General features: G+C 38.2%; 1 protein-coding gene across 1 annotated transcript; it reads left to right on the top strand.

Annotated features, from left to right (window-relative positions):
* The first annotated feature begins 7,940 nt into the window (after positions 1 to 7,940).
* Positions 7,941 to 9,642, top strand: LOC119792845 (mid1-interacting protein 1A-like). Its single transcript, XM_038299675.1, has 2 exons — positions 7,941 to 8,082; positions 8,279 to 9,642. Exon 2 carries the CDS (start codon positions 8,451 to 8,453, stop codon positions 8,949 to 8,951), a length of 501 nt encoding a protein of 166 aa, XP_038155603.1. The 5' UTR covers positions 7,941 to 8,082; positions 8,279 to 8,450; the 3' UTR covers positions 8,952 to 9,642.
* The last annotated feature ends 3,938 nt before the right edge of the window (positions 9,643 to 13,580 follow it).

The raw sequence follows: 13,580 nt of genomic DNA, 5'->3' as shown, positions 1-13,580 counted from the left end.
CATACTTCACATCTGAACTAATCCAAGCATTTGAATGGGTGAGCCAGTGTCCAGCTCTGAATAATGATAATGATAATTATCATTATTCAAGTGATAATCTGAGGAGACACTTGAAAAAAGATAATTTTGAAACGAAGAATGAGAAAAAAACATAAGCATTGATTCAGCGATGCTAAATATAAATGCACTCCATACTTGGGAGGGGTTTATTTGTGAAGAAAAAAATTAAAGATCCTGAGTCACTTTTCTCCTGCATCACTGTTATGCAGTGATGCTGTTTATGGTGTTGATCCATAAAATCTTAACAAAAACACAGAAGTACTTAAACCTGACTGATCAAACATTCTCTGAAGTCAGCACACGAAACAAAAACATGCACAGAATCTATACAACCCCCCAATTCTGCTAAATCAAACTTTACTTACAAAACAGCATGAATTCATCTAAGAACTCATGTCAATTATATAGTTTGCAAAGGACTCACACAGAACATCAAATGAATAAACATTTATAACAACCGTTGGAGCAGGAATGAGCTCAGTGTAAAACTACGACGCATGGAAATGAAAAATCACAAGTTAGACGTTTGCTTCGGTAGTGTTACACTAGCTGCACATGGAACATCAATGTGTTGAAAAATATTTTACAAGCCTTCTTTAATAGTGGCAAACTCAGAATGCACTTAACGGGATATGTTAGGAACTGTTTAGTGAATTCTGTCTCTCCCACAAAGGTATACACATTAAAAGAACTAGAATTTACTGTACATGTAATAAAAAAAATAAAAAACTATGCTGCATCCTTCCATGCATTACAATGTTGGCCTCCATTTCACCAAAACAGACGCTCTCACCTGTGGCCATTTTCTTTTCAAGCTCTGATTGCTAACTGTAAAAATGTGAGGCAGTTGCACGCCTATGTGGTGAGTCCTGTGCTGAATCAGGCAAATTTCTGTAAGACTTTTTAATGAAAATGGTTTCTTGGGAAAACGGGACATTTTCCTCATGGTACTAAATGCATGAGAATTGTATGTAGCTTTTTGAAAAAAGTGTATTTTAAAATTACATCCAGAGGGAAGAAGTGCAATTGTGTTTGCAGTCTAGCAGAACTAAATCAAGCGGTCGTGGATGAATTACATGTTGCAGTTACTGTGAAAAATTGGAAAAACTAATGTTACAATGCAATGAAAGAGGATTTTTGCATGGGCTGCACTTTTTTGCATTTTGAAATACAAATTCTGAAATATAGAAAATTTAAATTAAATGCAAAATCTTTTTTTTTTTTCCTTTGGTGATTTAAAAAAACTCCCTTAAACAAATCATGCAAGCTGGAAAACAATCAATTTCCGTGAAATCATCTTTTTTTTAACTACTTTACTCTGGTTTTAGCTGCAAACTTTGCAGGTGGTTGTCTTGAACCTGTTTTCTGGTAAACACCTGGAGCTTAAAAAAGGATGACATCACCCGAAAGAATGAGTACAAAACTAGGACAGAACATAGTTACCCAAACTATTTTCAACATATATACAAATATTGTACTGCCTCTGTTTGTGTATTCAAGAGAAAATCACTACTTGTAAAATATATTATCGAGGATTTTATGTTTTGTTTTTCGATACCAACTTTATACCAACAATATCAATACAGTTAATAAAGAAAGACTCTTAGAAAATACAAACTTTGAAAGGCGCACTGAAAAAAATGTGTTTTTTATTCTGTTTTTGTTTAGTTACTTTTGTAGGTTAGGGTTGCAGACATGACAAGAGATCCGCAAATCCACCCAGTAAGCCAGCATTAGTAAACAATATAACAAACAAGCAACTTTTGACTTCCAGTCCTCTTCACAATCAGATTCCATGTATTTCATCGCTGCTAAATGTTTATAAAATCCATGTATTTTTGTCAAATACTGCTGACACTGTAAAGAATATGCATCAACCTCTTTTAAAATAAATATGAATAGAGAATAAAAGATCAAATTGATGAATATACTCAAAAGACCTCTGATCCGTTGTTTTGTGTCTAAAGTACCGTAATGTGTCCAGAGACATGAAATCCCAGCATCTTTCACGTGAGAGGTTAGATTTTATCTTAAAGAAATCCTAATTTATGACAAAACAGTAAAACAAATATTACAGATGTTTTTTTTTTGGTGTCTGACTTCTTGTAGAGTGGGATTGATTAAATAAATAGTCAGGTGATACTGTATCTTCATATCTAGTTGATGGATAAGTAAAAAAAAACAAGTTTCTGATCATTTAAACTCATACCTGATATCCTTGGATTTAATGTTAGCCTTTTGTTTTTTCATCTTTGGTTTTTCAGGTGTTCTTATATTTTAATTTTCTCATTCTAATCAGATGTATGTGTCCATATCTAGTCTCTTATTCTAGTTGTCTTCTTGTATAAAGGCTTACGTTTATTCCAGCAGCTTATTTGTTCCATGCAGTATGGAGAACCATTAGAATTTTCCATTTAATTATTAGATTCACTGCTTTCACATCCCAGTATTTAATCTCTCTGGTTGCGGTCGGTCATTACAAGATTCTCCTGTTTACTCCAAAGCAATACCCAGTCCAATCCTCAATACATTTCCTATTAAAACATTCAGCTTTGATACAATTAGAACAAATTTGTGATATTTTCACATTACAGATATTCAAACATTTCTTGGTACAAAACGAACATGATTGCAGAAATTGCACTTTGTGAGAAAAACGTCACAGTTGCCTGTTTCGGTGACCTAATGCAGCTGTTGGCAAATTACTCCGCTTTAGCTACACACATAGCTATGCAGGTAGTTAACCTCTGGTTTGCCCCGGTTTATTCTTGAACTACTTATTCTGGCAGTCGCTCGGAGCTAAAGAACTGAAGACATCATGAGAAAGCATGAGCACAAAACTGGGTCAGATTATAGATTTTTGAGCTTTTTACAAAAAAAAAAAAATAATAATACAAAAGCAACTTTTCTTTTGTAGTTTGCAGAAGTTCAGAATACCTCAAAGAGGTAACACCTTGCTGATCTTTGCTTTTGTTATACGTTTTCTATAGTTTTTATCCATGCCAGTGTGGAAGGGGAGCACCTTTGTTGTAGGGATAATATTAGTATTATTTTTATTTAATGGTTAAGGGTCCAGCATTAGACGGTCGCTGTTCAAACTTTAAGTAAACCATCAAAATCTTTTGTTTTATTTTTACTTTATTTAGACAGACTTGCCGGGCTGCTTTGTATTATGTGGCTATTGTAGTTAATCACAGTTATTTTGGTAGATTTTGAATATGAAAGGCTATTCATTTTGCACATAAGGACATTTTGATTTGGTTATTTCTTTATTATTATTATTTTATTTTTTTTTGTTTTCATTCAACCAGATTGTCTTTAAGTGTTACATTAGATTAAATTTGATGTTTTCCCTTAAACATTTAAATGTGCCATGCCCCCAATTTAGGGAAGATGTTCATCAGAGTTTCAAAAAGCAGAAAGGGTTGATAAGAGCAGGCTGGGACAGACTGAAACCAGCCCAGCAGGTTTTACCACCCCAGTGTTCGCATTCCCTCAATTCTTGCCCAGCAACAAAGCCTGAACGCTTACCCACCTCCTCCCATGTAGAACAACCTGTGCTCTCAGCAAATAGTCTCGGCCAGCCCACTTGCCTTCCTGTACCGCTTCATAACAGGTTTCAGAGCTCATCTTTTTATATAACATGGACCTGGCTGTCTCTTGATTCTCAGGGTGCTGTATGTGTCCAACACTCCCTCAGTTCACACACAACACAAAGGAGAAAACACCCTTCTACAGTTTCACTTTAAAAGAAGTGTTTACCGAAGATCAGATTTCCATCAGTATCCTCCCAGCATGCTAGTGCACATACAGCAACAAACTGTGTTCAAGGCGCTATTTCTGGAGCAGGAGACATGTGGGAGTCCCCGTGTTTACCCCGCAGCTGAAGGCCAGGGGAAGCTCAGCTGTTTACTGTTTCACTGGAAACTGGCTGGTGCAACAGTACATGTATGTGTAATCTAAAAAGTCCAGTCTGCACTGCACCCTCATGGACTAGAGTTTCCCTATAAGGAAATAAGGAAATACCCAAACCTGACTGCTGGAAAGGTGCCAGCCTTTCCAACAAACAAGAAACATTTAGTTGTTAAGGTTTTTTCCCTTACATATTCTATCAGGATCGCTTTGTCATTTCTAACTAATTGTAGTTGTCTATTGGTTAGAAGTTATCTCACATGTTTGATATAAAATCAACATAAACATAATAAATGTTTTTTTTAACCAATGAGAACCTCAAAATTAATATCTGAAAACACACTCCAGAGTGTGCTGTCACAATGCTGTCACTGAAAGTTTGCAAATCTTTGCAGCGATAGGCTAAATTTCAATACGTTTTTGGGAATTGGGGACTGGCTATACATAATAGCCAATAAAAAGACTTCAGAAGTCAAGATGAAATTGTTGTTCTAGGGTTTTCTGCTACAGAGCAAGAACTAAGGGTGGCAGATAAAAAGGCCTATTTTGGTATCGATTAAGTTTAATAAGAACGGTGGAAATAGTTCAGAATAACACCTTGTAGGAAATCCACCCTAATGGGCATATCTATGAACAGATGTGCTTTGAGTCCATTAAAACATGACTTTCTTTTTCCTGGTCTATTCTCAGAAAATATTTGATTATTTAAATCAAACATTTAGATGACTTTCCAAAATTTTGAGCACAACTCAAAAAAAATAAAAAGCATTAGGATTGTGTCCCAGTCTTTGTGCTGTCTGGTCTCTTACCCTCAGTCTACTGCACTGATTTGTTGCTTTGTAAAGCTCATATCCTTGAATTTTGTCAGGTTAAAACCACAAACATCACATTTTATTTAAATGTTATCTAATGGAAACCAAAAAGTAAGTATGAACTGGAAAGAAAGAAAAGGGTACCTACTTCCATTTTTTTTAAACAACCTAAAAAAAAAGCATTCCTACCTCTTGAAGGTGCCACCACTATTTCCCTTGCAGAGGCGATATGTTCCGGGTGGAAGGCAGAGTTTCTCTCAGAGTTGACAATGTAGCTCCATCTATCTTCCCTTTAACACCCAGCTTGCCTGCCACAGTATCTGAAGAGAGGCCATTATCTTTTATCAATGTAAAGGTCAGTATATTCAGTATAGTGTTAGCTTTTCAGTCCTAACTGTTTGGGTTGGACCAGATCAGAGTACCTTCCTCCATGTGTTTGCTTTTGGTCATCTGTAACCAGATTTCATGTGGTTTTCCTCCAACATCTTTCTTCTTGCTAATCTTCCATTAAGGCCATATTTGTGCATATGCATATGTGCATAATAGGTGCACATCATAGATAATAGATCTCCCACATGCAACCTTTCATGACAATTTCCAATAAAATCGGTTTAAAATGCGTGGTTTTATCCCTCCAAAGTGAAAGCAGATAAGATTAAATGTATTGTGGGGGATTTTCACAAATTTTTTAAAACATCCGCTCTCTCAACTTAAAAAAAAAAAGCACATTCACAACCCTGTACCTGCTCCCAAGAGGCAACGCCTAATAAACGTTTGCGAGAGCATGCGTTAGCCCATTTCTCCTCATGCACGCTCTGTTTAAAAGTGGCTGTTTTATTATATCCGAACATCCGCTCTAACCCCTAAATTCCTCAATCACTATATAGAGTGGGGACTGTATAGAGGACTTTATAGCAAACTCAGTTAACTGACTGATCGGACAGATGATCACAGCTGTTTGCTCCGTTGGCAACATAACTCCTCCTCATCAGGGTGCCTGTGCCATCTTTGTTATTAGTCCCTGCTGTCGGGTAGCGACTGTCACTACCCGATCTGTCCCGAAAGCACGATCTACGATCAACTTATTTGTGAATGTGCATCCAGATATACATCAGGGTCGTCCTCGATTTTATTTTGTTAAAAATACCTAAATGAACTTTTCCCTCCCCAAAAATAGTTAACATACTAAAATATAAAGTGTTAAAGGTTAATAATGTATTTCCTGAGAAAATAAATGCTTAGACTTCGATTTATTTTGTGTGCAAAAGTGTAAACAAAAAGAAATTTCATTTAGAACAGCTCTCTAGACAATTTCATATTTTAAAGTACAGCCTTGATAAGGTAAGCAGCAGTGATGCCTTAAATGCCTTAAAATCCTTTCTGTTTTATCACACGTCTCTACCAGATCTGAACTGGAAATGGGATCCTACGCTACTTCCGGTGGCTAACTTTTTTGGCTTTGGATCTAAATATAAATCTAGTCTTTTTGAGTTGTGATGAGATGTTTTTGTTTCGTTTTAACCTTATGGTATATAGTGCGTAATCTAAAGAAAGAAACACTTAAAATGCAGATAAACATGGTTTAATCATATTTACCCGGACTGCCCTGAGCATGTCTGATGATGACGTTAGAGAAGCAGTTTAACGAAAGAAAACGTAAAAAGCCTAAAAATTGTCTCACAAAATTCAGAAAACATTTTTAAAGATGTGTATTATCATTCCTTAGTCAGTTAAGGATAGAAATAAGTAGTTTTAGTACCACAATTATAGTATTTATGAATATGGATGTAAATCTGCTCGCACGGATTGGGTAGTGACAGACTATGGAGACAGAGGGCCACTGTGACAGCAAATCCCATAAGGCTTTGCGAGGAGAGGTTCAATGTCTTTCTGAAACTGTAGCTCACCACAGATATACGTCTGACAGTCCGCATGCACAAATAATGATAGCTAATGGGACAAAGACGTAGGATGGCCTTACATAAACATATCACCAGAATGATTGACATTTATGAGGACCATTTATTTAGAAGTGAAAAAGATAATAATTAAACTTTTTTGATCTCACAATGGATAAATTAACTCTCTGCAGTTAACCTATCCCCTTTGGGGAGCAGTGGGCTGCCATTGTGCAGCTCCCATGGAGCAGTGTGGGATTTAAGGGCAGATTATACTTCTACAACCGCAAACATCAAATGTTGCCTGCGTCTGGTCGCGAACCAGTTTTGCTGGTATGCTTCTGCAACGTCGGTCTGGAATTAAGGATGCACAGCAGTTTCCCACCAAAGCACTAGGGGGAGGCTATTCGAGAACTCCCGAGTGTTTGTTTTCCGAAACATGTCTGGGGCATCGTACAAGCGGTTGTACTTCCGAACCTCCTTCATCAACCTTTCGTCGTGGTTATCCATTGCTGTTATTACTCCTCGGTTTTAAAAAATGGCGCGCCCCAGCACCGAATTGAGAAGGATGACCACACAGACAGCCAGAAAGGCATACCAAGGACCAATCACAGCTGTTTTCTGTCTGCGCACTTCTGCTTGAGGTCTCTGCGGGTTTGCGACCGTCCGTGGTATAGTCAGGATTTCTTTGAGGTGCACAATGGTTGCAGAGCCTCTTCACGGGGGGCGTGGTCATGCACAGAGACAGATTTGACGGTTGCAGAGGCTATGCGTCAGAAGTATAAATTGGCCTTAAGGGTCTTGCTCATAGTCCGAGAGTCCAGGCTGTGGGGATCAACCAGGTACTTGCAACCTTCTCAGAGCACAAACACTGCTCTAACCACTAGCCCACTCCCAACAATCCATGATCAATTTAGATGATCCACCCGGAAATCAATGATCGTCCTCTATACCTTTAAGACGGTTTGAATACTTTTTAGGGCAGATTTCAAACAGATCTGTAATACAGATTTACAGTTCCTTCCAGAACCTTCCAGCTGACACACGTGTACTTTCAGTCTCCAAAGCTTTTATTCTCCTCCATAGAGAGGAAAACACGTGTGGCTCTGCCTTGCTGTAAGTGCAGTAGGGCTAACACTGGGTTCACATTGGTGCACCTTGCTCCCTATCCGCCCCGCCCACCAATCAAACCCTGCTCTGTGATTGGCTGTCACTGCCTCAGCTCAGTGAGCTGATTCTTTGTGGATGAATATGCATATCAAATCCAAGCGGGAAGACACGCCCATCAGTCACTTTTTACTCATCAGAACAGAATGTGTGAAATGTTAGACCCAATCTCTGCCAAGTGTTTCACCGGAAGGGAGATAAAGTTTTAAAAATTCTACAGGATTGAAAAAGAGGTCAGGTGAAATTTGAGTCCAAGACTTAAGCGCTTTAAATGCAAATATTTATTTTATGTTTTTGAACTTTTTTATGTGCTTGAGAACTTTTCCTATGTATGATCTGAATGAATCTAATTCCTGTCTGAGCCTGTTCTTCCAGTTTTAGGAGTCAGTGTGCCAGATCTATAATGTTCCCGTCTCTGTGCTAACTCAGGTCATTTGGTTCAGGTTTCAAACGTGACAAACCGGTTCAGGGACCGCCTCAAAAGTCCTATAAAAGCACAGCCTCCATCATCCAAATTCAGATTTCAACGAGAAGAACTCAAAGAGAGGACGAGAAACAAAAACCCCAGAGGAACTTAAATCTTTAATATCTAAACGCCAAGATGATGATGCAGCAGCTGTCAGAAAGCACCAACCAGAAGAACTCCCTCCTGAACGCCATGAACCGCTTCATCGGCGCCGTCAACGACATGGATCAGACCATCCTGCTGCCCAGCATGCTGCGGGACGTCCCGCTGGAGGAGGAACGGGAGATGGGCGGCCTCAAGTCGGACGAAGACGAGGGGGACATGTACAGCTACTACGAGCTGCTCAAGTCCATCCGCAGCGACATGGAGTGGGGGTCGCGGTATGCCTGTGCCGACGAGAGCCGCAAGGAGAGCATGAAGATCACTCGCTCCCACTCCTCCGCCTCCACCTGCTCCTCCGCCTACTCGTTGTCCTGCTCCGAGGAGGAGGACGAGTGCGAAGATGAGGATCTGAAGAAGCAGTTCCAGTTCCACCTGACCGGACTGCAGGGGGTTCTGTCCAAGTTGACCGAGCAGGCCAACTCACTCACCAAGCGCTACAAGCAGGAGATTGGCATCGCAGGATGGGGCCAATGAGATCCGCACAGAAAAAAAACAAAATTTTTCTAGTCTTCTCGGCTGAACTGAACTTTTTATTTTCATTTTCCCTTAGTGCTGCTGATGCTGTCATCTATCTGTTGATGAAGAAGGCGGCAGTTTTATGCTTTTGGTCCTGATGAAAGCAGGGATGTTTCTTTTGTTTTGCACGCTTGATGTACTGTGCACATTTTACATCCAGGTCATATCAAATGAAACTATTTAAGCCTCTATTTAATATATTTATTACAAATGTGTACTATAGAGTTATATAAATGTTTCTGATGTGGGGAAGAAGGACCGAACAATACTGGCAAAAGATTTGACATCTCTACCTTGATGATGATGATGATGTCAATGAGTTCACATGGATTCTTCCTTCACTGATTCTTTCAATCTGAGGCATTGTTTTGAGTTTTTTTTTCTGTTTAGAAGGAGGCAGATGGTTACTGTATAGTTGTTTAGCTGCCCATGATCTCTTTGTGTCCTACATGGTCAATGAACTGGAATCAAATGATAATTCTTCTGCAAGGAGAATAATGAGGGTTTCCATAAGAGGCTGTTTTTGTTGTTGTTGTTGTAATTTAGCCCATTTGGTATTATGATTGCAAGGTCCATCTGTCAAAGCAAGCCATTACTTTTGTATGCACATTTTTATACCTGTACTTAATAAACTTTTATATGAATGTAATGGTTTTTAAAGTGAGACTTTTTCCCCATTCATTAAATATGCTGCTTTCCAAGAGAGGAAATAGAACCTTAGAAATTAATTTCCTTTTTGTTATTTTCTAGTGTCACTTTGTCATTATAGTTATATTTTTAAATAAACCTTTTGCTGACAAACAGAAACCCTTTTGTGAAAACTCTTATCTTAAGATATTTAGTAATAATTTCATGGTGCTGTAAAATATATTTTCAACCTGCAGATTTTTTCAGAGATAGGTAAAAAAAAAAAAAGTGATGATGACTATTTTTTCTAAAGGAAATGAGCTATCAAACAAAACCTATTAGGAAATTTTCTAAAATGTAGATTTACCTTCATTAATATAACATTTTGTGAAGCTGAGTCCAATTACATCATAGATGTAAAAAAATTGAATGTACTCAAATTCAACCTGTCTGACGACAGGAAGTAGACCTGATCTTAAAGAGCAAAACATCCAGATTTTATTTCCAGAAATAATAAAAAAAACAATATAGTGATCTTTCAGCCTGGAAAGGATTAATGCACCTCTAAGGCTTTGGGATTGTAGTAAACTACAATGAGAGCCATTATCCACAAAAGGAGAAAACATAAAACAGTGGGGGATCTTCCCACGAGTGGTTCACCAACCAAAATTACACTAAGATCACATTTAAAACTCATTCAGGAGGCCAATGAACTCAGAACAACATTTAAAGCCCTGCAGCCCTTTGTGCCATAGTTAAACTGAGGGTTGATTATTTAAAATATAAGACTGACAAAATAACATAAAAAAAATTATAATAATAAACCCAAGGCTCAGCTCACATTTACCCAAAAAGACATCCTGATGATATCTAAGACTTTTCCCTAAATCATTTACACAATTGCAAAACAAAATAGGCATCTTTAAAAGCTGTTTGTACTTTTCCATGTGGTGTAAAACTAAGACAGTGTTTCCAACAAAAATAAACCATAGTTACAGAGTCTGGATCTGCTTTGCTGCTGATGGACTGACCACCATCTGCCTCGTAGGAGCAATCTTGTCCACCTCGGCTATCTGCTCAGCATTAATCTTAATCGATAGTCTGTTAAATCATGTAATAAAAGATTTCCATATTTCTATCACTGGCGTTTAATGATTAAGAGGCCATCAAATTTGCAGCATGCAAATTTCATGAATGTGACCCAGAGCTATGCAGAGACATAAAGGAAAGACAAATTATTTTTGTTAAACACTTTTTCTTCAGCTTTTTTCTCTTAGGGTAATCCAGCAAATCGGATCAGCCGTGCACACAACTGCATAGTTATTGTTCAGCTGTGTGATTTTTTTTCATAAAATGCATGAGAGCAAAGTTACCCTTCCATCTGTGAAATTAAAGGGTTACAGGAAAACACTTCAAGCTAGCATCAACAGCAGCCGATGGAGCTTTAAAATGTTGGCTTTAAAATCCTCCAAAAACAGAAGACAAGCAAACAGACAAAAAATCTGCGTGTTTTAGTGGACGATGAAGAGATAAACATTACTGTCATTGCTTTACATGTATGAAATCCCTATTAGTCCTTCTCAACAGGGCAAATACTAGGTGTACATATTTACAGTGTGCAATTAGTTTTCAGCATTATTTATGTTATTTTTTATTTTTTTGTTTCATATCTAGTAACCTGTTAGGTATATATATATCGATTTCAGTGTTTGTGTTTAAACTGTGTCTAACAAAACACTCCTGACTGTGTTTCTCGAAACAGGGTGAAAGCAGGCAGAGGTGGCAAATGTTTTGACAAAACAATTTAAGTATGATTTCATCTGCTTATATTTTGGGTAAATACAGTACATGTGCGACAAAAAGAGTTAGACATTTTAGCCAGCCCAAATTCTCTAATGCAGGTTAGTCAGGTTAGACCACAAGGTGAAGAAAAGTTCGACCAAAAAAAATGCTTTACGTAAACAATTGTCAGCTAGTTTATTAGTTTTGTCTGTTTATTAACTAGGTTAACATGTGTTGAGTTGTGTGGATGAAAACCTCTTGTTGATGTCAAAAGGTCAGGATCGAATGAGCAGACTGGTTCAAAATAATTTAATGATATTATCCAGCAAACTCTCAAACCTTAACAAGATGGTGGCACAGATGCAGAAACCAGAACTGACACTAGATTGAAAATATACCAAAACTAGACCAGGAAGTTTCTAGGTCCAGTGAGAACTGATCTCAGCTAAGGCTTTCAGATCTTAAATAAGGTGTTGTAAGTATATCCTCACGATCCATCTATGTGATGCTGTAATTTTAAAAAGTTTTTCTATCATTGTGAGATAGGGATATTTAGCAGAGCAAGCAGTTCCCCACCAAACCAGAGGGTGGCAGCAATGACTATTGACAGCCTGAACAACAGACTAAAAAAGTCCAGAGGCATTTTACTGACAAAAAATGCTGGTTGGGTTTGAATGCGGTGACTGCATCCTCCGAAGGCCAGTTTCGTCGGCTGATTACGTTATAGTGCAGAGCTGAAGCCTGTTCAGATTGCATGACTCCTCGTTATGCGGCCTACAAATACAGCCTTCTTTTTGCCTGTTTTGAAGGACGGGTCTGTATACTATGTAGCCTTGGGTATCCCGTGATTCATTGCAAGTTCAAGCAAGGCGGCTGCTCCGTGCTCAGAGGAAAAAAGGAAATGGCGCTGTAGGATTTAGGTTTATTTCAGTATAATACAAGTATGTCAATAGTTTCCTCTGATATTAATGGAAATAGTTGTATTAAATGGTTAGTGAGTCAGATATGTGGTGGGTAATGTTTGGTTTATTGTAAGGTTTTATCTGTCACTGTGCAAATTGGATTGGCTGACATCAAAGCACAGGTTCCAATATCTGTGCAGTTTGGAGAATCCAAATCTGATATCTGCGATGATGGTACTGCTGCTGAAGCTCCAGAAGCTCCAGAAACCATAGAACAGTAGTGAGAAGTCCGGCGTACATCCTTTGCCTGCTACTTTGTGTGTCAACTGTCACGGTTGCTAGGCGACTGAGTGTAGGCTGAGTGAGGCCAGAGAAGGCTAGACCTGTTTGAATCCATAGCCAAACTCTACCGATCCTTATTTTCATTGCTTTGAAGGACCCGCTCCAGGAAGGCCAGGTCCTTGGAGGAGGCAGCTGCTGAAATTGAACTCAGCCAAAAGCACAAGAAAAGGGAATGTTATTGGTTTATTAGCAGGATCGATTTAAAACCTATGAATGGATTTTATGGAAATGGCACGGAGCAATTCATTTTAATTTGGTTAAGATCCAGATCATGTGCGTGTTTTAGTTATAGCTTTTATGTGGCCTTCATGCGGTCTGCTAAAGATGATCCTTACCACTTATAAAGAGGAAATTAGCAGAACATTTTGTTCAAGAGCTTTTGTTGTGGTAGAGAAGAGAAACATGATTGATCCAAATCCTGACCGGCTACTTGGGAAAGACAGTAATAGACTTAAAACATATATATAGTTTAATTATGTTTTAAAAATATATACCGTATGTCACAGCATTGTGTAGACTACAAACACAACAGGATAGAATAATTAACAGTGCTGCTGTATCCACCATACAGAATCGTTTCGCCGCTCACCACCATGTTGAAAGGTCAAAGTTTACCTCTTCGCAACAACTCCAACATCAGAATTTTCCCAGCTTTCTAGTGGAAATTACAGCATGATTGGGTGTTTATGTGCAGTTTTCATATCGGCTTTTGGTATTTACCATAATTAAGATATTACATGAAGGCACCCTAAGTCACAATTTGGTCCAGATTTTGCTGCTTGGTGGAGGTCTGTGCACTCTTTTTGGTGCGCTCTCATCAATTTAACATGGAAAACATTTTTTATTAGAAAACTTGGTAGATATAAATTTTATGTATTGTGCTAAAATAATGGGTTCTATCGATGGATTATTTAGCCCCTTAAAAAAAACTAAA

The sequence above is a fragment of the Cyprinodon tularosa genome, unplaced genomic scaffold (genome assembly GCF_016077235.1).
Source record: "Cyprinodon tularosa strain WSP-4 unplaced genomic scaffold, ASM1607723v1 ctg432, whole genome shotgun sequence".
Classification (NCBI taxonomy): domain Eukaryota; kingdom Metazoa; phylum Chordata; class Actinopteri; order Cyprinodontiformes; family Cyprinodontidae; genus Cyprinodon; species Cyprinodon tularosa.
The sequence above is the reverse complement of the archived record's forward strand: the minus strand, read 5'-3'. Positions and strand labels throughout refer to the sequence as shown.

What these genes read in the sequence shown, in the direction of transcription:
- LOC119792845 (XM_038299675.1), top strand. Translation starts at nt 8,451, where the DNA reads ATGATGATGCAGCAGCTGTCAGAAAGCACCAACCAGAAGAACTCCCTC.